The sequence below is a fragment of the Polyergus mexicanus genome, unplaced genomic scaffold (assembly GCF_030449975.1).
Source record: "Polyergus mexicanus isolate NDT 795.1 unplaced genomic scaffold, iyPolMexi1.0 SCAF_6, whole genome shotgun sequence".
In the NCBI taxonomy this organism is placed as follows: Eukaryota; Metazoa; Arthropoda; class Insecta; order Hymenoptera; family Formicidae; genus Polyergus; species Polyergus mexicanus.
In genome coordinates, this window is record NW_027223326.1 from 12234194 (window position 1) to 12257583 (window position 23390).

A 23390-nucleotide genomic window follows, 5' to 3' on the forward strand; every position below is an offset into this window, starting at 1 on the left:
TATATATATATATATATATATATATATATATATCGTATTCCAAATATTCGTGCCTCACATATGCTAGACGTGACACAGTTTACTCGAACTTGTCTGTCTTTCGCGAATACGACGCGATGACGCGTGTATTCGATTTTGACGCGGATGCAACAGAATCGGAATCAATAGAGCCACGGGATATTGTCACGATCAATCTTGATGTCGTTGCTTGCAGGTGATTCCGCGGTGAACGTCTCCAAGATGTACAGCGCCGTGTCGGACGGCGAGCTGCTAGATTTGACGATCCTGCCGATTTTTCAAAAGCTCCTCAGCGAGCGGCATAAGAGCACTGCCAGACGAGGCTATCGCTCGAATATAGCTAGTTGCCCGAATATATCCATCAAGTGCGACATTGTCGAGTATCTCTAATACGTGTCCAGCCGGCGACCTGATCACCGCGCGACGACACTTGCTCACGTTTCTCGTCACACTGGACTCACAATCGGTAGGGTGTGTTAGGTCGGTTGTCTAACAATAAGTCGATTAGATGAATTAGTTGATCTCGCGAGAGCGACGATTCTTTACGACAAATCATTGTTAAGTTGAAGATATTTGGCATCGAATGATGTTTATGCCGTTGAGTTAACTCATTTATAAGAATGATGATGTGGATAAAGACGCTCGCTGTCCACGTGAATTGATCAATTCGTTCCGTCTTTCGCGTTTTCGCTCGGCATTTAATATTACGATAAAGCGGATGAAAATTAAAAACGCCGCGAATAATGTAACGCTCTAGTAAAATAATAATTGTCTCGAATGTCTCGTTCAATTCTCATCAGGAAGTGCAAGAGAAACGACGCGACGGTTGACGCGCGCGCGATTAAAGGTAAGACTTTTTCTATAATACACACGGGATATTTTTTAATGCGCGACGATGATTATTTAAACGTAAGAATATATAAAGGACAAAACGCGATGAAAATAATATCGAAAAATCGGTGAAAATCCTCTCACGATAGCACACTTGGAAATCTCACCGAAATTTCACTCTCACTCGTCGTTGCTTTTTTTTTTCTTTTTTTTCTCCTCTTTAGACGTAGACGGAGTAAGTGTAAACAGATTTGGGCGCGATATCTATCGAACACACACACACACACACACACACACTTAGTTACTTAAACGTCAGTCAATAGATCCTGTATCTCATTAGTGACATATGCAACGTGTAACAAACACTGCGGGAAAGCACAAACGAGGAAAAAAAAAAAACTTGGTATATAATATCCGTGGTAAAACACACACATTTTTGGGAGTGAAGTCGGGATGAAAGATAAGAGATTGGGGATTGTCTATGTAATCGATGTAGCGTATTGCTTTTGGGGCAGAAAATTGGGATAGAGGGAAAGGGAGGGGAGAGTAAACCCTAGCAGCGAACAAATATTGTTTAAATATTTCTTAGTACGACCGAAAAATATTTTTGTGACGCGACTTTAAAACATTAAACTAGTTCTAGTTGATGCGGTATCGATTAATAATAATATACCTTCGAGATATTTACAAAACGAATTATAAAATAAAAAAAAAAAAAGATATTTGTTATTCGCGGGGATAGGAAAAGAGATTCGATTGTTACAACGATTTTCGTCCCATCGGGATATCTTGTTCATCGATCGCGACGAGGCGAGAATGCTTCCCGGAAAATGAAGGGAGATCGCGTTTAAAGTGTCACCGTCGACTAACAAATATGTTTCTTTTTTTCCGATAGAGAAAACATACATATATCTATATATAAGGATTGTTAACGCAAAGATATCGAGAACATGTTAATTAGATGCGTTCTCTCCTTCGGACGCTCCGTTTTCACGAAAAATTTCGCCAGAATCTCAGGTTAGAGATGGCAGAGAAGCGCGACACTTTACAAATACTAAAGTAAGTTTCCCCTCGCGTACATTTCTAAAATGAATAACTATGTGTTTGTAAATATATGTTACAAAGTAATGTATATTCATTGAATATTTCCTATACACGTGTATATACATACACACACTTAACTTGGCGCGTCTAGCCAATCTTAGGAGATAATTACGTAACGATTTCACCAGACATATTTCGTTCTCCGCTAGGGTGCTGTGTTCAAGAAATACATACCTCGAAGAGAGTGTGATGACGGAGCATATTAATATAAATACCTTCGGGTACATCTCTAAAACTGATAATTATCGAATCGAATCAATGCATGCATTGTCAATTGCCTCACATTTTCTTTCGTTTTCTACGAAAAAAATAATAATTATAAACAAGCACTCGCGAGATATCCTGTATCTGACGAGATAACGAAGATTCTCGCGGAAAACCGAGAGTCGAAAACCTCTTTTGCTCTAAAACAGGATTAGATCGCGGGAATAAAATGTCCACTTGAATGGTAAAACGGATATCATGCTCCGTTTTATACGAGTGAGATCTAGTTTTTCTAGTTATGTCAATTTGCGAGTGAACTCATTAAAAATAGAGCCTTAGCTCTTATTTCTGTAAGAAATTCTTGACTTTTTCTTGAATCGTAGCATTTCAGACGGAACCCGGCCCGTGACATATACTCACGATTAAAGTCAAAGAAATTAGGAAAGTTTAAAGAGAAAAAAAAAGATAAAATCTTTTTCAGCATGATACGCAGTTAGTCGCTCTCTCATATAACGCTGCCCCGTTTTACGGTATGAAAATATCGTGAAAAATTCGCGATGAAAATTTGGAAATACAACGAGATTTAAAGTTTATCGGGTAAAAAAATTGGGCAATATTGCGACTTTCTCTCTCTCTCTCTCTCTCTCTCTCTCTCTCTCTCTCTCTCTCTCTCTCTCTCTCTCTCTCTCTCTCTCTCTCTCTCTCTCTCTCTCGATAACATTATCGCGTCGTTCTTTAATTTTTAGTACAGCATTTTTGGTGCAAAAAAATTCAAGATGTTAAGGACAAATCATTTCCGATATATTTTCAGCCTATATGCATGATGAAACATTCGACGAAGCGTTTGTACTCGTATTCCTACTATTAGACAGAGCATGACTTATCCTGTAATATTACGTAAACGTAAGTCAATGATGTTGCCAGTGGTGTTGCCAGTGGGCAAACCAAGCGAAAAATTTTTTAGAAATTATTGCGAGGAAAAAAAAAGCTAATCCGACAGCAATACACATATGTGCGACTACATACGCATGCGTGCAGAGAACCGAAGGCGATTAAGTGAATGTGACAGAGAGTGGAAGGAGAACGTTCTCCTTTTCTTTTCGAAATACATACATTGCTGTGACATACGGATATAGCTTTGCGAAAAATGGACGAATTAAAAATAATCGACTGAGATATGTTCTGTAAATAAATTCCAATTGCTGATCTTTAAAACTAGAAATACTAATGCTAAAAAGTTTTTAACTGCTCTCTACTTCTCTTTTTCGTATAGACCTGAAAGTTTTTTTTTTTTTTTTCCCCCGATTCTTTTGAACAAATAAGTGTGACTCGAGTAGTTGAATTTCTAACGAGAGATGAAACCAATTACGTAAATTGACGATCTAATTTCACAGAAAATCTATCCCCGCCGATTTCTTTTAATTCGAAGATTTCTTGCGAGGATAACTCGAACGGTTTCGTTATCAGCAAGCATTATTACCGACGTAACTGACTTTGGGGGAGGGGTTTGTTAACATTGTTATCGACACTTTTATATTTCTTATTATTATACTATACCTGTCTCTACCTGTGCATATATTTTCGCAAGAGACAATGCATGTATCGTCAATTATCATGCGTTCAAAGTATCCCACATCATACCTCCATTTTGAAAGAACTCTGCAAAAAATAAGTAAATTTAAAAGGATTGGAGAGGAAATTCATTTTGTGAGAATAAAATTAAGCAGTATGCAGAATATGCAGTACCGTCCTTTTAGCTTGCCTATTTTTTGCAGTAAAAGTATAAAGTAGTTTACGAGTGCACTTACGAGACGATCAGGTTTGTCGTAATGTGAGAGATCGATAGCATACTGGATAAGAATACGATTCTTACCACTTACGGAGGCACGTGTGATATCTTACTATCTAAAGTCTATCGAGGTAATTGCTGCGCAAGGCGATCTTAATGTTCACCGCTGTCTACTCTCAATAAAGTGGCTGTCATTCAATAAGTATTTTGAGTTTTATATCTCATTATTCAATCGAGATTATCCCAATTATTAGTCATTCAATTTTTATTCGTTTCTTGATTCCAAAAATTTAAAAATCAATAAATTCAAAATTAATTAAATTTATTTTAAGAGTCTCCAGGTTCATTCAAATTCTTGTAAATTGTCTTCAATAATTTCAAAATGACAAATATAAATGAGATTCAAAAATACTACTAGATGTATCAAATAAAACCTTTAAAGAATGCTAGTAATAACTAATCATCTAAAGAATGAATAAATATTGTTAAATTGCTCTTTGATGTTTTTTTTTGGGGGGGGGGGGGAATAATTTATTATTATAGATTATTTTATGATTATTTTAATTTTTAATTAGACACGTGCGAAACTTAACAGCTCGAAAAAAGGAACAATTCGTTCGAAAATCTTATATTTGACGTTAAGAATTGTATATACATATAATTGTTGTAGATTAGGATAATAGGATGTGATTCTGTTTTGAGTACCTTAAAATTGAAAGATCGGGAATCAAAAGAGTAGCTTATCGACTATTAAATCGCTTAATCGATGCAAACCACTTAATAAATATAGTCAAGCGAAAAGAAATCAACTGTTAATGGAAAACGAGACCGTCATCAGTTTTCGTTTGTATATATACATACATATACTTGGCGTCGCGACCCTACCGCGTCGCTTGATAAAGAACACAAGAGAAAAATGCTCTAACAAGTCAAGTTTATCTTATATCCCAAAATTTTAACCCGAACTTCGGGTTGGCTGCATACTGATTGTGAGTATTGCTCACTGGTGCATATTGAAAACCACTATTCTTGCATAAAGTATCATGTAAGCGCGTAGCGTATTCGCTAATGATACGCTCAGAGTGACTTATCCTATATTGTTCGGTAGAATAATTAGTCTACACGTATTTTCAATGATTAGCACACACATTCTTTTGACGCGATACTTATTCGATAAATTTATGTTTGCATCTGAGCGGCCAATGCATCCAACTAAATTCGCTGTCAGACTCTCAATCCTCGAGTTATACACAATTTTATAATCAGCATTTATAGAGTATTCTCGTTTATTGAATGGATATTACTCTACTATTTGATATACGAAAAAAAATCTCTCTCTCTCTCTCTCTCTCTCTCTCTCTTCCATAGCTAAGAATTTTCCTCACAGAATTATCTGGATATATAGTAACTAATAATGATTGCAATATTTCACAGATTTCGCAGCAGATACGATCGATACATTGCATGTAGTAAATTGTTATTAACCGTATTCGCAGTAATTATTTTTCAACAATCTGTTCTAATAAAAATTAGCAGCTTTTATTTTATCTCTTCTATCTGATGTAAAAAATAAAATAATAGACGTATTATATAAAAAACGAAATAAATAATTAATGATAAAGATAAATGTATCATTTAAATAGCTTTAATAAATATATTACGAATTATTTAAATTACAAAATGGCAGATTTGTCCAGTTTCTGTCACCTAATCTGCTATCAAACTATTGCGAACTCCATTTGATCTCTACCATTAAAATTCGCCATCAAACACATATTCTCTCTGTTATATTTTGTTAAAATTTCTACCGACATTATTAAATGCAACAAATCTTGTCTTATTTATACTATATCTTTTTCTGCTGACAAAATTTGTAAAATCTGTTTTCGATACATTATTTGATTGTATACATACAATTCGCCAAACCTAACCTTTCGGTTATTCGTTATTATATCATATTCTCGGTCTCTCGATAAGGTTGAATCTGCAAACCCAACTATATAGAGTGATATACAATTCGTCGTACAATTGTAAAACTGATATAGCGATCTAGCGTTTTGTCTATAGTCAAGAAAGAAATATATAAAAATCATATTATACGCAGTAAATATAGATTATATGCTATTAATAAAAATAGACAGAACCCGTGACAGTGTGTGATTAATCTTTGTCTCTATAATTTCGAATTCCTGGAAAAAGGGATGATATTCACAGGAAATATATAGCAGAGTCTCCTTAAATTTGTCACTCTTTCACTAATTAATGTTAACGTTATATTGTATATTTACTTGTCACATTTTAATTTGCACAATTAAAATTATTTATATACATTATATCTTTATCAATGGGAAGCTCAACATAAATAAACTGTTATTTAGTCGAAACTCTGATATTCGATCGATACACCATGTTTGCCACTGCCATACTTGCATTGGTGCGTTCGACAATTTTACTCGTAAGGTAGACGGTAGAGTATCCTTAAATCGATTAATCAGGGCTGCGTTCGAAAACATCAATCACCTGTATACGCACGAGCGTGTGCACACAGGTGTTGTTTTCGTCGAACGTAGCCCAGGCAAAGAAATCTTTGCTGCTTTTTATCCCGATTGGTCAATTAAACGCTACTTTACTCTACAGGTCAGATTTTCGAACGCACCCAATGCGGAAAGAAAATTGCTCGACAACACAAACATAGCCTTTATATGACGATTTTTACAAAATACAATATTTCGATTTATCGTGAAAAAGATACGATTATGGCAAAAGTTATAAAGTGTGCTAATATAAAAAAATGCACGAGGGAACAGTTGGAACAATTTGATAAATCGGTATGATCAGTAGAATCGTTTGTAAATATATAAAAACATATGTATATATATAAATATATATGTGATATATTCATATATTTATGGCTTATTGTATACATATATGCGTGTATAGTATATTATGTGTGTGATTTATTTTTATTTATGTGCATATGGGCAATTTTGCTTTACAGGAATTAATTGACAAGATATTACAATTAGAAGCTCACAACGAGCAACTTAGAGCACTAATCGCAAAAGCTACAGATTCTAAATTGGAAAAGAAAGAGATGTCTGATACAGTAAGAAAGCCGTTTGATTTCTCACGGTAAGCGTATCGCTTTTTCATTATATTGTTTTTTCATTTAAATAATATCTTATGCCTTATTCAATCACAGTTACCATAAGAGGCACATTCTCTTAAAATTCTGTTATCTTGGTTGGGACTATCATGGCTTTACCGTACAGGAAGATAACAATGACACTATTGAGCATCATTTGTTCACAGCTTTGTTAAAAAGTTGTTGCATAGAATCCCGCGAGAATGCCAACTACCATCGATGTGGACGAACCGATAAAGGTGTTAGCTCATTCTCTCAAGCGATTTCGTTAGACATTCGCAGTAGATTGGAACCAGAAAATCAAAATAATTTGTCAGAAGAATTGCCCTATTGTAAAATATTAAACAGATTACTACCAACAAATATAAGATGTATAGCATGGTGTCCGGTCTCGTCAAATTTCTCTGCTAGATTTGACTGCAAATATAGGACGTATAAGTACTTTTTTCCAAAGAGCAATTTGGATATAGATGCCATGGACAAATCTGTCAAATACGCTATAGGATATCATGACTTTCGTAATATTTGTAAAATGGATGTAGCCAATGGTGTAATTAACTTTAAAAGAACTGTACTTGATGCAAAAATTTCTATAAGTAATCAAAATATACAAAAGGTTACAGGTAATCTGTAATTTATTCAGTTTCTCTCACTATGCGTTCTATCTATATATAATAAATTTTTATTCTAATATACGTATAAATTTTTTATTTTAATTTAATTTTTTTTACTTTGAAGGCTATGATATGTGCGAATTAGAAATCACAAGTCAAGCCTTTCTCTGGCATCAGATACGTTGCTTAATGGGCATCTTGTTACTAGTTGGGCAAAGAAAAGAAGAGCCTGAAATACTTTTAAAGCTTTTAAATATTGAGATTTGTCCACAGAAGCCACAGTATAATATGGCTCACGAAGTACCATTGAATCTCTGGTATTGCGATTATGAAGACGTAGAATGGTTTATTGATAAAAATGAGTTAATAAATACTATCAAGACATTACAACAGGATTGGGCTCTCAATACTATAAAGTATATTGATTGAAAAAGAAATTTTATATATATATAATTAATTTCATAATCAAGTTCCTCTTTCTTTAAATGCACAGATCTACAATGATTAAAAATATGTTGACAAAGTTGGAAGATTTGGTCAATTGTGCAAACACTGATTTTCAAAGTGATTGCCTCCTTCTTGGAGTACGATCAAAAGTATATCAACCATTAATGAAACGAGAAATGTGCGGTTAGTATACGTAATCAACTTTGATCAAAATTAATAGGTACATAAATTTATTGGCAAGGCTGAGACTTCATTTCAAATTCACCCTTTTTAAATGTTCAGTCTGTTTGAAAATGTTTTATTATTTTATTACATATCTATACAATATGAATTATTTCTCAACTTTCAGATGTTATGCCTATAAGATACTATTCAAAATCTATTATATATATAATATGCTTTATTCCATTATATAATATACAGACATTCAAAATTTTGATAATCGGATATATTTAATTTACCTTTTTTTTTTTTTTTTTTTTTTGTGATACTAAACATAATGTCACTGGGTTTGGACGTATTCTACGTTTGACATTTTTAAAAATGTGTATTCTATCAACAGTATACAATTTACTAAATTAAGCCTGTCCAAGTTTTGATTCATGAGCAAAATACTTTTTCTTGTTTACGCTGTTCAATAAATTCATCTTAATAAGACATAGGAAATACAAGAGAAAAAGAGAGAAAGGGAAGATCCAAATTATATAGACATATGTTCGTTGTATCCTTGTGTTGTGATCGGTTAATTTGGAAAAATTGCTTGGAAAAATAACGACGGCAAATGATTGAGGAATATGAAGCGTAATATAGGAGAAAGACTATAGAGTATGGTATATAAGAGTAAAGGAGAGAATAAATACGCGCGTAGACTCAAATAAACTTGGACAGATCTAGATTAAATAGTTTACTTAATTGATAAATATGCGTTACACGAATTGATAATTTCATTACATGTCTATGTATATAATCTCTATATTTCGTTTTCTTTTATAGAGAGTTTGGAAAACAAAATCAAGCATTACGAGAAAAAACGAAAGTTTGAGGTCATACATTCGAATGTTACATAGCATATGCCTATGCTAATCACAGGAATTGTATTACATATGTATTCTAACATTTTAGGTACACAAGTTTTTTACTAAAATTTATATATGGCATCTTAAATTTTCACTATATGTGAGAGCGCTTTGTTCAACCTTCACCCTTATTGTTCGTCGAATTCTGATACAATGATCAAGAGAGAATCCCTCTGCAAATTTCTCCAAAGATATTAAATTTTACAAGAACATTGTTAAAATCAACTCTATAAAGTAACAAAAGATAGGCCTCTTCTGCAATAACATGCAAAATGAGCAAAGCTTTTATAAATCGCAGTCTATATAAACTTATCTAAATGATTAAATATGACGAGTTTTGTGCATAGTTTAATTAATATTTCCGAGTTAAATTAGTAACTAAAAAAGAAAAAAAGAAAAAAAAAATTTGTGATTATATAATATTACTATTATTTTCTATTTATCTATAATGTTGAAAAAATCTAACAATAGATTACTCTATAAACACTCAGGTTTTTAAAATGTTTATTTACAGAGGGTGAAGCTGTGTTAAAGCTATATACACAGGATTAAAATTCGATATTTAGTGTATATGTATGTGTTTGGGCATTTAAATGTATAACAAACATTTTAATCACAATAGCATTGAATGATAAAGCAGACATTGCCACAAAATTATAATAATGATGGGCGATTTAAAAATAAAATTACTAATCAATACTTTTTGTTTATTTCTTTTCATTTCTATCACAGGATGGCATGCATTTGAAGCGGGTGTCAAAATCACTTTCCTCCTCTGACGAATTTTCCTCGTTATTTTTACCACCATCATTACCGCCATCATCATCTTCTTCTAATTCATCTTGCTCTAAAAGTCGTCTTGCCATCTGTACGGCATGCCACTCTCGATAGTGGCCCTTTCTTTTTGCCTCAAAAGCTCTCCTCCTTTCTAAAATTGAATATATTAATAGCAAAGATTAACTTATATCTAAGCATCTCTCATCTTACCTTTTTCTTCAGGAGTTTCTTCATCCTCCTCTTCTTCGCTAGATTCTTCGAAAATTTTGGGTTTGCTACTTCCAGCTAATCTGAGTTTTCATAACCAAATAATTAATATCAAGTTTTATATTTTCTCACTAAAATTTTATATTTTACAAACATGTACTCAATCACATAATGTGCATGTACAAATTAAAATTATGTAGTATATAACACTGCTGTACTCACTTTGCTGCAATAGTGCTAGCATCTAATTGATCAAATTCATGTTCATTTTGGAGGCCTTCAAAGTTGTATGGGGTTTTTGGTTCTTCGATCTTCATATGACCATAATCCTTGTCAGCAGGATGAAGAGTAGCAATAATATTCATTTCGTCCCATGTTGTTTCTTTATTTGGTCTACGAATCAATTAATGTAAAGTACTCAGAAAAAAACAAAAAAATAAATGATGCTCTTCATTATATTTAAAAATAGAATCTATATCAAGTAATGTCAGTTAACATGAATTAATTTATGACTTGACTTTTGCAAATACTCGTAAATTATTTTTTCAGTTTTTCACACTTCTGTAAATAATAATACTGAAAACATTTTTAATTTATTTCTTGATAAAAAGAAAGGATAATCTTGTTTTTCAGAAAAATTTTGAAGAAGAAAAACTTCCGAGAGTCCAACAAATGCGTATTAATTTCAAGACGATATTCACACGCACACACAAAATAGGAAATTATAAATTATATACTCGAATCGAATATATATATATATATATATATATATATATATATATAATGTCGAAAAATAATTTCTACGATTATGTTTGTCCATTCCTCATTTCATAGAGTAATGACGAGCCGTAATACGAGACGCACGCATCTCTATTTTTATGCGAGCACGCGTCGAGATTCAATTAACGCACTCACCTAGGCGTCTCTGGATTATCAAAACTGCTGGACGTCTTGAGAATTCCCTTGGAAGGCCGTTTTGACAGGTTCTCTGCCATTATAATCGGGCGTTACAACGATAGTCACTCACGATAATGCCGCGGCTGCATGTTTACTAACGAATTTCGCTAGCTCCGGCTGAATAACCTGTGCTTGGGCATTAATCACTCGTAAAACATGTTCATACATTCCTCAGCATCGGAAGTGATCTCTACGTACACGATAGTCCAAAAGTCCAAATCGCGGGATCGTCGTCCAGAGCCGTATCAAGACGGCTCCCCTAATGAACTCCCCTAGTCAAGACACATTTTTCGCATACCGATCTCGAAGTTGTGTGCGTATTATAGAAAAATGTCTAGACGGATTTACTATTTATAACCATGTAAGGCATAGATATATTGAAAAATTAATCAATCATGCAATCTAATCTTAGAATATTATTATACCAGGAGGGACATGTGTGAGTGAGGTGCTCTTCTCTCGATATTCAATATCATGAGAGACAGAAGATATTTTGTATACAGAATGTTTCACAATTTATGAAATACCTTTATACATAAACACATATATACATACCGTTTTTATGCGAAATTAGAATTATCATTCCTTGATTATTAAACTATTAGATACAAAAAATATCAATAAATTTTCATTTTTGAATTTGAAATTTTCGTGTCGGACGCATCGTATTTAAACATTCATGTGTCATGACTGTGATTGTGACAAAAATTGGTAATATTAGCCGCGTTCGGCAGAGAAAGCGCTCGGTTATCATCTTGTCAACACTCGACGTTGATTTGTTGATTCTAAAAGTAAGAACCAATCACGTTCGATTGTTATTGAGCGGTTTTCTCTGCTGAACATTATCGAGCAGAAGAGAGAGAGAAAAAAGTTACGTTATCAGAATTCGTAGACACGGAATGCACTGCATGATTGCCCGTGCTAGAGGAAGCAACTTTTTTCTTTGGCAAAATTGCGTCTGAACACCACTTTTTAAATAAGAGCAACTTTAAGCACTGAATTATATACCATACTGGAACGCGCACGGCTATGCCCCCACCACTACTACCGCGGCCACTAAAGGATAGCTGCAGCTTCTCAGATCTGTCTCTTTTTACCGTGAACTACCATGACTGAAAACATCGTCCTGCCACGCAATCATACCAAATCACACGCGATTTGCGATACCACGCGAATATTTATTTCTATGCTAGATGATCGAAAACGTTAAGAAGCAGAGAATTAAAATAAATATGAAAAATGGTAAAGTGTATTTTAAAAAACTGCACATCAAGCTATGATAATACATCTGGTCACGTGGTCTGGCGACGTAGCTAGATAGACAAGAACAAGCCTGAGGAGCGACAACTCTCGCAGTCCTACATTTTTGGCCGCCAATCAGCAGAGCCGTGCGCGTTCCAGTATGGTATATAGTATATAGGCTACGGTCGGGAAGACGCTAGAAATGCTTCGAAGCGTTTGACTGACCAATCAGGACAAAAAGAGTAAAGATTTCTTTACTTTGATTGGTTGATGCAATGCTTCGAAGCATCTCTAACATCTTCTCGACCGCAGCCATAGTTCAGTGTTGCGAGTTGCGACGCCAATGCAGAGCAGATGTGATACGAATTCTCAAACCGACGATATCAAATGTTTGAGGTTATATTACGCATATTACAAAATATAATACATATTTTCAGATAAAAGATTTTTAAAAAAGTATAATACTATTTATATTAACTTATATTAATAATAGCAATGAAATTGATTAAAAGTAAAAAAAATTTAATGCAAAGAATAACTTTTGATAAGCTATTTAATCTGCTATACGAAACAATAAAAAATAATGTGGAAGACATATTCGTCAGTCAGTCAATAATATTCGTGAGAGGGAGAAAAAGAGAGAGAGAGAGAGAGAGTGTGTTGCGTGTGCGCGCGCGCGCGTGTATGCACATGTGTATAATAAGAGAGAATAGTAAAGTGCAAGAAAGTTTCCTTGTCCGATTGTGCAATTGGAGGAAAGAGAAAAAAAAGGAGAAGTGGTCGCCTCACATTCTCACTCTTCTATTGCCTCCTTTTTTATCGTCTATTTTCAGAGCATATTGTATGACGGAGAGAAAGTGCGTCTTACCTCTTATATATATAACTGTTTTTTAATCTTGTCGTCAGCTGTCGCATAAGAGTGTGGTGCTCAATCTTTTATATAACTCTATGACCAATAATTACAAGTACCATATAGGTATATAGTTTTTGTAAACACAAGAATTTCGATGTGTGACATTAGATGCATGTCGAGGTAATATTGCAATAATATATCGAAATAATACTTATAATATAATGTTAATTAAAAGTATCTTCTATATTTATTTACTAATTAAATAAATAAAATCAAAAAATTTGACAAAATATAGCTGATGATAAATTGATTTTCGCGCAAATTGCAATGATAAATAAAACTGTATGGGGTACAAGGAGATTTGATAGTAAATAAAATCATGCAAAAAAATTTGACGATTAACAATTTTATTAATCGCTTTATCCGTATGGCACCAGAACGAAACTTGACTTTAATTGGGCATTTCATGGGTCGAATTAATAAGGGTATTGTTGAATTATTCGCGCTACACGATTTAATCTTAATATCACAAATGTTTACATCCGATGCTTCTGAATCGACTCAAAAGAGTTACATTCTATTCGTGCTGTAGTTGAATTACATACATCTTGTACGCTCAGCATTAATCGAGTTTTCAGTCGTCTCCACCATAGAGAAGCTTTGTAACTGACATAGTCAGTGAGATATAAACGAAAGAATAGCGATACAATCACGAGTAAAATCACGATGGCTTGCAGGATGAAAATCTCTTAATACTAATACAAGATTTACGCCATCTTCGTTTGTTTTGACTGTTTGTGTTGGGTTTAGCATTTACATGACTATTACATGTAGTTTTCCGATCCTCGCTAATACGATCCAGTTCTTGAAGTCTTCGTTCTTCTAAAGAAAAAGCGATATTAATTATACTTTTCACGATTCTATCATGTTGCGCAAAAAAGAAGGATGTAATTTGACAAGTATCCTAATAAAAACTCTTTTGATTACGATTCTGTATGGTCGCCATAATTTCATTGTTTTATAAATAAATTTAATATATAACAAAAATAGTGTTAATAGACCTACCATTTAGCTGATGTTCTGTATAATATACAGGATTATCATCAACCCCATAATGATATTCCATTAGATATGGTAAAACAGTCATACTATGACACCCATTACTTTTAAGAGGAGGTATAGGTACTTCTTTCTGCATTTTAGGGTGCTCGCATATAGTCCAAGCGTGTCTTTTAACCTGTTGTAATGTAAATCTTTTATCCGCATCTTTCTGTAACATTCCCTCTATGAGCGATTTTAAAGGTTCTTCTACTTCTTTCGGTATAGTATATTCGCCCCTTCCAATGTTTTCATATAATTTATATATATTATCTCCCTCAAAAGGATATAAACCCGTTGTTATATTATACCTATAAATTATGGATATGATATTTTTTTCTTCTTCGCATTGTATACACATTATTATGTAATGCTATATAAATGTTACTTACAACGTAACTCCACTACTCCATATATCTACTTTAAAACCTGAGAAACTTTCGCAGCCATTTGCAATTTCTGGCGGCTGAAACGCTGGAGATCCCTGACCTATCGTACATGTATCGTCTTTGGAAAACATGTCTAATGCCTAGCACAATGGAGATGCGTAATCACAAATAGGAATGAAACACAAACGGTTGTGAAATATATATTTGACATTTTTTAAATAGATATTGATTTTGTGTCCACAGATACTATTTCCTTATTAGAAATTCATGCTTTTTTTTTTAAAATCGGTTTTTATAATTTTAACTGCATATAAATTTCTAGTAATGAAGTTGATATAATAGATGGTGTTTGTACCTCTGCAACGCCAAAGTCGCTAATCTTTAAGGTACCATCTAAAGTTAATAACAAGTTTCCAGGTTTTATATCTTTGTGAACTATTCCTTTACTATAAAGATATTCTAAACCATCCAATAACTGACAGAAATAGTCATGTGCCTGCCAAAGAGGAAGCTTCTTGGTTGGTGCACTTTCCAACATATCCTATAAAGGATCTAATAAATAAAAATCTAATTGTTGTTAATTCATGCAAGCCATTGTTACAGACATCAAAAGCAAAAATTCTCTATGTGGCTTCATTATAGCTTTTCTCTTTTAGCTTATCAGAGAAAATCTTTCATACGCGCGCGCGCGCACACACACACACACACACACCATACGCTCGCTCACACACACACGCACACACACACGCGCGCGCGCATATACATGTTTATTTATTACTATGTAAAATATATTATACAATTAATGTGAATTGTAAAATATAGTTATAAATTCTTTGTTTTTAACTTAATTGGCTTCTTGAAAAAGTATAATAAAATCTTATAAATAATTGTTTACCATTATTATTGTAAAATTATTATATAAACATAATGATCAACTTCTGTAATATTTATATAGTTTAATAAGCCATATTATAAGCTTTCTTTATATTATACAGCGATAAGTAAATACAATGTTGAATATTTCTATTTCCATAACACATATACACATATCAGGCGCGCGCGCGCGCGCGCGCGCACACACACACACACACAAGCGCACGCGCACACATATATATACCATGTTGAAACCAATTGAAATATCTCGGTACCAAAGGTTCAACATTCAAACTCAGTATTGATATGAATAAAGTCTGTATCAGACTAGCATTAAAGATTGAGATTAAAGTTTCAAGATTGGAATTTGATCAATCAAGACAAAGAAATTTTAGTTCCTTTTCTTCTGATTAGTCAAATTTTAATCATATAAACTCAAAATAAATCAATAATGTAATCATTTACGACCCATAATGGCAATTATAGCAAGATAAACAATTACGATATATTTCACAGAAATATAAAATAACTACCGTTTCTATTTCGAAATTGTTTAGTTTGACAGTTTATATATGTTTGTACATAATAATCTAATATTTGCAATAATAAAAAAAGGATGATTAAAAGGATGATTATTACCTGTAATCCACATACGCAAAATTCCATAACTAGATACATTTTCTCTTTCTCGTCATTATATAAAACATCTACGAGATTTATTACATTCTTGTGTCTTAATATTCTTAACAATTTTATTTCCCTATGAATAAGTATAACAAGATATTAGTTAATAACAAGCAAGAAAAGAAAAATTATTTCAGTGACCCATCGCATTTGCGTGTCTAGCGATAAAAATTGAAATAAAATATAATGCATACCAATGTAAGACTCGTAGAAAGACATACATTAGTTAAACATACCTCTGAACATTCTGTTCACCATTCGGTATCCTACGAAGTTTTCTTTTCTTTAATATCTTGACTGCTCTTCGGCAGAGCGTTTGCGAATCTAATACTTCTTTTACTTTTCCATAACTACCTTCACCGAGAACATCGCCCATGACATATTTACCGATAAATTTGCACTTTTTCTTTTTTTCTTCATATATAATTTGAGCTGAATCAACTCTGTGAAAAAACATGTTAATCTCGTCCAAGTCATAGTTTGGATCGTCATTGATCCACATGATTGGTTCGATGTCACGCAATAAATCATTTTCAATTTCTTCTTCGTCAGGATCACATATCGTTATTTTATTGTCCATTTTTTACTCTGTTAGAGTTGATAAACTATATTAGAGATCATGCGAGTATGATTTAACCTAAAATACAACCGGCACGACCATTGTTGTGAACACTGGTGAGATCGTGGGATGACGTGAGAAGCGCGATTACTATAGACATAGACTTACAAAATTTATAGACGATTAGCTCATAATACTGGCCTATGAACTAGACTGTAAAGACCGTATTACACTACGGGTTGCAGTAAGAGAGCCTCTAGGAGAGAGAGAGACGCTAACCCAACCAGCCTTTTCGTGATTGGCTGGCATAATATATTCGATCATTGCGACGCCAATGCAGAGCAGATGGGATACAAATTCTCGAACCAAAAATATCAAATGTTTGGGGTTATATTACGCATTATATTTTGTAATATGCGTAATATAACCTTAAACATTTGATATCATCGGTCCGAGAATTCGTATCCTATCTGCTTTGCATTGGCGTCGCAATGATCAAATCGGCACATATATTATGCCAGCCAATTATGAAATGAATGGTTGGCGTCTCTCTCTCTTCTAGAGGCTCTGTAGGTTGCAGGCTTGATTGCGGTTTTGGGATTACAATTGACGGTTGCGGATTAACCAATCAGCTGCATTGTTCTGATTGGTCAATCCGCAACTGTCAATTGTATCACCAATCGCAACCGAATCCGCAACCTTTAGTATAATACGACCTTAAGACCGTATTACACCACGGTTTACGAGCTTGGTTGCGGTTAGGGTTAGTCCGGATCTACAATAAGTGCAGTAAAACGGGGAGCACACACTTTTACATAAAAGCATAAGAAAATTGATTGGTCCATTTTGTTATGCATAACGAAATTGACCAATCAATTTCCTTATCCTTATGATTGTGCGCTTATGCAAAAGTATGTGCTCCCCGCTTAAGCCTTTAGCCATAAGAAATTGACCAATCACAATCAAGTATGAGGAGAATACTCAACTGTGATTAATCAATTTCTTAAGGCTTAGGGCTTACTACACCTATTGTAGACTTACAGTTGACAGTTGCGGATTGACCAATCGCAGGAAAGCAACTTGTCGGCTGATTGGTCAATCCGCAACTGTCAACCGTAACGCCAATCGCAACCGAGCCCGCAACCCGTAGTGTAATACGGTCTTAATGCCTTAATAATCCCTCGCATACTGGACGCGATGAGCGATCGACGACATCCAATGAGAGTTCTGCTTTTTCGGAACAACTCATCACGTCCAGTGTGCGAAGGCCATTACTATCTCGCTCTCTATCAATTTTGTCCTTTGGGGTTTGATAGTTTGATTGTGTATCTTAAAACGATGTGAAAATTACGAAAGTAAGGAAATTCACTAGAGTATCTACGATTTCATTTAACGAAATGTAGTAAATCTGTTCACTTTTGTAATTTTTTTGTAATTAAGTTTCAAGTTATAGCGTTTTCGAATGAACGGGTTAATCTAATCCGGATCAATTAATCATTATATTTTATTGTGAATTCAAGTCTTTTATTGGCAGAGACGATGCAATGACGTGATTAATCGCTCTCAAGCCAATATCAGATTACGCATTAAAAATTGAAGATTTAAGATTAAAGATTTTGGAATTTAATTAATCGGAACAAAAGAGATTAAAATTTCTTTATTCTGATTGATCAAATTTCAATCTTCAATCTTCAATCTCAATTTTCAATGCGTATAGTATGATACGGGCTTCAGAGCGATTAAACCTGCTGCATTCGAAAATGCTACAGGATGTTCTCCAACAAGATACACAGATAACATAGACAGTGCATAGACATAATATATCTAGACCGAGAATTTTGCCTCGGAGAGTACGTTTTGGAACATGTAGCGGGATTCTCTAACGTTTTTTTGCGACAATTATCGTTGTCGTTAGCGAGCGATAGCCTATGAGAGTTGCGCTTTTCATCAGGATTGTCCTTACCATTGGCTGTCACTAATTAACGATACCGAAAATTGTCGATAACAGGTTATTGAATCCCGCTAATGGTCTACTGTCTACTAGATACATAAGATCTATGAACGCGAAAAATTACATCGTGTGCTACGGTCTTTAGTTTTGATTGCACGTGTTTTTGATGAGTTTCCTCCGATTTCTTTCATTGCATAGCAATTGAAATATTGTTAAAAAAAATTCATTAGATGAATATATTTCACCAAAATTTAAGTGAACCGGGTCAAACTAAACATTTATAGAAGATTTATCAATTATATTAACTGTTAACATGAATGCGACAAAGCAAGAAACGCATCGATCAGGTGCACTTAAACAATCTAATAAGCAACATAAGACTGGAAGACATCGTAGTAAAAGTATTATCAATAACGAGCTTAAAGGTAAATTAAAAACATTTCATAGTAAAAAAGATAATAATTACACCTACAACTTATTTAATTAATAAGATTTATTTTTAATGCAATAAATAATTACATATTGGTATCTTAAGAACATATTTTTCTTACTTAATTTCTAAAATGTTTATTTTTTTCTTATATAGGTAAACAAAATATCAAAACATCATTGAAACATCTCAAGAAAAGTCTTCAGAGGGATGCACGTAGAAACCAGTTGTTGCAAATCAGAAAAAAGAAACGCGAGGAAGTACTAGCGAAAAAGAGAAACCTTGGCAGTTGTCATTCTGCACCTATCCTTATTTGTATTATACCCTTGCAAAGTGATATAAACATTCAGAATATTATGTCCATTATAACTAGTATAGATGAAACTGCTAATGTTGCTACCAGTCCATGTGGGATCACGCATATAGGGTGTGCTACAAAATTGCATATTATTATTAGAAGACAAATTGAAAACTTGGCATTTATATTAATCTCTTAAAAAAAAAAAAAATATTTGTACAGTGTACCAAGGATGAAACAACGGTTTTCCATTATCGTACCACCAATAGGTAATGTTTTAGCAACATTAGATGCAGCCAAAGTTGCTAATACAATACTCTTTATAACTTCTGTCGCTTGTCAGACAAATGGTGATACAGAAAGAGAAATTGTAGACAAATGGGGTAAGAAGATTATTGTGTCTTGCCTTGCTCAAGGTTTACCTACTACCATATTTGCAGTACACAATATTCAGAAACTTCACATTAAAGTAAGTAATAAAATGTTTATATCTTTAAGGAAAATACAAACAAGAGATAATTATTTTTATTTTTTATTGTCTTTTGTAAATTTTATACTGTATATATAAGAATCTGATTAATCATTATTTAACATATGTCAAACAATATAATAGAAACGTCAGGAATATAAACAATCTGTGCAACATGCTATTTCTAAATGGCTTCCTAATGAGAAAGTACTCGAATTAGATACTGCAGACGATTGCTTGAATATATTACGTCGTGTTGGATCGCAAAAACAAAGAAATATATTTTACAAAAATATAAGGCCGCATCTTTTAGCTGAAGAAATTTCCTTTGAATGTAACGAAGTATGTTAGACTCTAAATATTATATTTTAAATAGCGCGCGCGCGCACACATATACATATAAAGAGTAAAGCAGTTTATAAACTAAATACTTAACTACAATTCTTGTCTAATTAGGATTCACTCGATTTTGGAACTCTCTCGGTCACTGGATACGTGCGAGGCATGACATCATTGTCTGTTAATGATTTGGTTCATATACCAGGTTTTGGTGATTTTCAAATGTCGTGTATCAAAGCATTAGATGATCCGTATGAAAATATATACGCTAACCGCAAGAAACTTTCTTCTAATGATGAGATAAAAATAAAAGAAAAACATGGAACACAAGTAATCCTATATGCAGCAAATCCTGAAAAACAGGTTATATATGCGTATATATATTTTATGCTATTAATAATATATATCACTAACAAATTATTGCAAATAGTAAACATAAGTACAGAATATGTCACAATTATTGCAAATTTGCTTTTATATAATTTTAAATAACAATAGTAAGATAACAATACCAGTGTATATCGCATTTAGAATTTGTCAAAATTTGCAGGGAACTCTCAAAAGTGAATATATTCCCGATCCAATGGATGCTGAACAAACGTGGCCCACAGAAGAAGAATTGACCGAAGCAGCGGCCAATAGAAAGAGAAAAATTGTAAAAGTTGTACCAAAAGGAACTTCAGAATATCAAGCTGCATGGATACCGGACGAAGATGGAGGTGTTGCATTTTTCTCTTCTTTTAATTCTTTATTTTGTTTTTTTTTTTTTTTTAAGTAAAAAAGAAAAATGTTATTATCTCATTTTATAAGTTACTTTAAGGAACTTCTTTATTTTATTAGAAAGTCTCAGTGCATGTTCAGAGGAATCGGAAGACAATATGTCTATAGAAGAAGCAAAATCTGAAACAGACAGTAATACAGATTTGGAAGATGACGAAGAGTATGAAACTATTACGATATCAGAGGCGGCAATGGATGAGGCGCATTATGATGAAGATATTAATATGCTTGAAGAGAAACAAGCTATGGAAAAATTTAAAAGTAGTATAATCATATATGTATTTGTGTAATGTATTGTCTTCTTTTATAATAATTTAATAAATAACATACAGAGGCAAATTTGGACGCACAATTTCCGGATGAAGTGGATACACCCCAGAATATATTAGCTAAAACAAGATTTCAGAAATACCGAGGTCTCGAATCATTTCGTACCAGTCCATGGGATCCGAAGGAAAATCTTCCCGTCGATTATTCTCGAATAATTGAGTTTGCAGATTATGATCGCAGACGAAAGCGTATTTATAAAAAATGCGAAGATATCGAAGAGGATATATGGGTAATATATATGGGGAAAAAAAAAAAAAAAAAAAATCGCTATATACATATATTTAAATCTTTTATTAAATATATATTTATATTTTGTTATTTTTATATAATATACATATATACACATGATTTTAGCCAGGAAAATACGTAACACTTGATATCATTCGCGTTAGTAGGATAACTTTTAAGGCATTTGCTACAATCGCGAATCAACCATTAATAGTGATTGGTCTACTTCCATACGAACACAAAATGTCTCTATTGAATGTCGTATTAAAACATTTAAACAATTACACGCTACCGATCAAATCAAAGGACAGATTAGTCTTTCAGAGCGGATTTAGACGATTTACAGCATGTCCAATATTCAGTCAACATACAAACGGCAATAAGCATAAGGTGAGTGGGCACAGTCTTTCAATTTATACAATGAACAGGAAACATATAATGTGCATATAAGAGTTTATAATTAATAATAATAAATACATTCTATAGCAGTGGTATCAACGCAGAGTACTGATAATACTGTTGTGGCAAGTATGTACGCACCAGTTACTTTTTCACCATGTCCAGTACTTTGTTACATCGAAAGTAAAGATGGAGAGCTTGTACGTATCAATGTATTCATTTGATATTAATGTTATTAATATTGTAATAAATTATCATAGAGAAAATTAATAATTGATATTCTCATATTAAAAATTCCAAGGATAACAATATTGATTTCAGGAATTAATTGCAACTGGAAATGTATTATCTTGCAATCCTAATAGAATTGTCTTGAAACGAGCTGTTCTAAGTGGTCATCCGTATAAGGTAAACAAGAGATCGGTGGTTGCGCGTTTCATGTTTTTTAATCGTGAAGATATCGAATGGTTCAAACCTATTCAATTAAGAACAAAATATGGATGCAGAGGCCATATAAAGGAATCTCTTGGTAATTAATTAATTATTTTCAAGCAATCGCACTTTTCTTCCATTTTACCGCTGTATCTAGATCTATATTTACCGACTTTCATTATCTAATATATTTATAATATTGTCATAGGTACACACGGGCACATGAAGTGTATATTCAATGATCAGCTAAAATCCCAAGATACAATTTTAATGAATCTGTATAAACGAGTATTTCCAAAGTGGACTTATGAACATTTATTAATAACGCAATCATTTTGTCAATCTGAAGTTACGCAGATAGAATAACCTTTATTCATAGAATTAGGATATGTTTAACTATATATATAACCAATAAAAAAGATATATATATTCATGTATGGGTTTAAAATTTATATCTACGCATGAATGAATCGTTATCAGAAAAAGATTATTCTTGCATTTAATAATCATAAAAAAAGGGTTCGGTAAGGCCTCGATTAAAGAAAAAAAAAAAAAAAAAAAGAAGCGCAGTTTAAATAATCCATAAAATATATAATACTTAAATGTTTCATGTGTGTTCTCTGTAGAAGTTTATTTATATCAAAGGTAAAAACTAAACTTGTTTTTTTTTCTTTTTTTTTATATACACAATTATGGGTATAGGAAATATCCGGACGAAATGTATCGCTGCAAAGTTGAACACGAAGGGAAAAGACATTGAATATCGACATCACAGATATCTAAACTAAAGTTATAACAGTGAACTGTATATACATACTGGAATGAGCGATCGCTTTAGCTGTCGTCACCAGTGAAATGTAAACATAC

General features: G+C 33.1%; 5 protein-coding genes and 1 long non-coding RNA gene across 15 annotated transcripts in view; 3 read left to right on the forward strand and 3 right to left on the reverse strand.

Moving 5' to 3' along the window:
• Nucleotides 1-4148, forward strand: part of Gaba-b-r2 (gamma-aminobutyric acid type B receptor subunit 2) — a 35272-nt gene extending 31124 nt beyond the window's left edge. For all 5 annotated transcript variants that reach the window (XM_070297837.1, XM_070297838.1, XM_070297842.1 and 2 more), the window contains one exon: nucleotides 215-4148. In XM_070297837.1, coding sequence (XP_070153938.1) covers nucleotides 215-408 — 194 coding nt within the window. In that variant the 3' untranslated portion in view covers nucleotides 409-4148. The remainder of the gene's footprint in view (nucleotides 1-214) is intronic.
• LOC138934270 (uncharacterized) lies at nucleotides 1504-6517 on the reverse strand. Of its 2 annotated transcripts, none has more exons than XR_011447109.1 (2): nucleotides 5878-6517; nucleotides 1504-3816 (listed from the first exon to the last, which is right to left on the reverse strand). It is a non-coding gene; the product is annotated as an uncharacterized lncRNA (long non-coding RNA). The 2 variants fall into 2 exon arrangements; XR_011447110.1 differs by having other exon boundaries at nucleotides 5861-6517.
• LOC138934268 (tRNA pseudouridine(38/39) synthase) lies at nucleotides 6360-10945 on the forward strand. Of its 3 annotated transcripts, none has more exons than XM_070297843.1 (7): nucleotides 6360-6413; nucleotides 6584-6774; nucleotides 6945-7078; nucleotides 7149-7714; nucleotides 7830-8121; nucleotides 8199-8335; nucleotides 9146-9727. In XM_070297843.1, the coding sequence occupies exons 2-7, from the start codon at nucleotides 6649-6651 to the stop codon at nucleotides 9217-9219; spliced, it is 1329 nt and encodes a 442-aa protein (XP_070153944.1). In that variant the 5' UTR covers nucleotides 6360-6413; nucleotides 6584-6648; the 3' UTR covers nucleotides 9220-9727. The 3 variants fall into 3 exon arrangements, 1 of the variants encoding a protein (XP_070153944.1); XR_011447108.1 differs by lacking the exon at nucleotides 6360-6413 and adding an exon at nucleotides 10846-10945 and having other exon boundaries at nucleotides 6433-6774; nucleotides 9146-9274; XR_011447107.1 differs by lacking the exon at nucleotides 6360-6413 and adding an exon at nucleotides 9743-9904 and having other exon boundaries at nucleotides 6433-6774; nucleotides 9146-9274.
• Nucleotides 9564-11516, reverse strand: LOC138934269 (protein phosphatase inhibitor 2). 2 transcript variants are annotated; one of them, XM_070297845.1, is made up of 5 exons: nucleotides 11368-11516; nucleotides 11128-11295; nucleotides 10435-10605; nucleotides 10216-10295; nucleotides 9564-10156 (listed from the first exon to the last, which is right to left on the reverse strand). In XM_070297845.1, the coding sequence occupies exons 2-5, from the start codon at nucleotides 11205-11207 to the stop codon at nucleotides 9936-9938; spliced, it is 552 nt and encodes a 183-aa protein (XP_070153946.1). In that variant the 5' UTR covers nucleotides 11208-11295; nucleotides 11368-11516; the 3' UTR covers nucleotides 9564-9935. The 2 variants fall into 2 exon arrangements, with proteins under 2 accessions (XP_070153946.1, XP_070153945.1); XM_070297844.1 differs by lacking the exon at nucleotides 11368-11516 and having other exon boundaries at nucleotides 11128-11361.
• Nucleotides 11517-13669: 2153 nt separating this feature from the next.
• Nucleotides 13670-17164, reverse strand: Lkb1 (Lkb1 kinase). 2 transcript variants are annotated; one of them, XM_070297660.1, is made up of 7 exons: nucleotides 17147-17164; nucleotides 16545-16894; nucleotides 16264-16384; nucleotides 15107-15292; nucleotides 14755-14891; nucleotides 14330-14673; nucleotides 13670-14146 (listed from the first exon to the last, which is right to left on the reverse strand). In XM_070297660.1, exons 2-7 carry the CDS (start codon nucleotides 16886-16888, stop codon nucleotides 13986-13988), a joined length of 1293 nt encoding a protein of 430 aa, XP_070153761.1. In that variant the 5' UTR covers nucleotides 16889-16894; nucleotides 17147-17164; the 3' UTR covers nucleotides 13670-13985. The 2 variants fall into 2 exon arrangements, with proteins under 2 accessions (XP_070153761.1, XP_070153762.1); XM_070297661.1 differs by lacking the exon at nucleotides 17147-17164 and having other exon boundaries at nucleotides 13670-14143; nucleotides 16545-17013.
• A 1421-nt stretch (nucleotides 17165-18585) lies between these two features.
• Nucleotides 18586-22943, forward strand: Tsr1 (Tsr1 ribosome assembly factor). Its single transcript, XM_070297544.1, has 12 exons — nucleotides 18586-19243; nucleotides 19405-19675; nucleotides 19769-20015; nucleotides 20160-20357; nucleotides 20472-20717; nucleotides 20905-21073; nucleotides 21195-21395; nucleotides 21467-21693; nucleotides 21819-22095; nucleotides 22182-22291; nucleotides 22413-22620; nucleotides 22732-22943. Exons 1-12 carry the CDS (start codon nucleotides 19132-19134, stop codon nucleotides 22887-22889), a joined length of 2424 nt encoding a protein of 807 aa, XP_070153645.1. The 5' UTR covers nucleotides 18586-19131; the 3' UTR covers nucleotides 22890-22943.
• The last annotated feature ends 447 nt before the right edge of the window (nucleotides 22944-23390 follow it).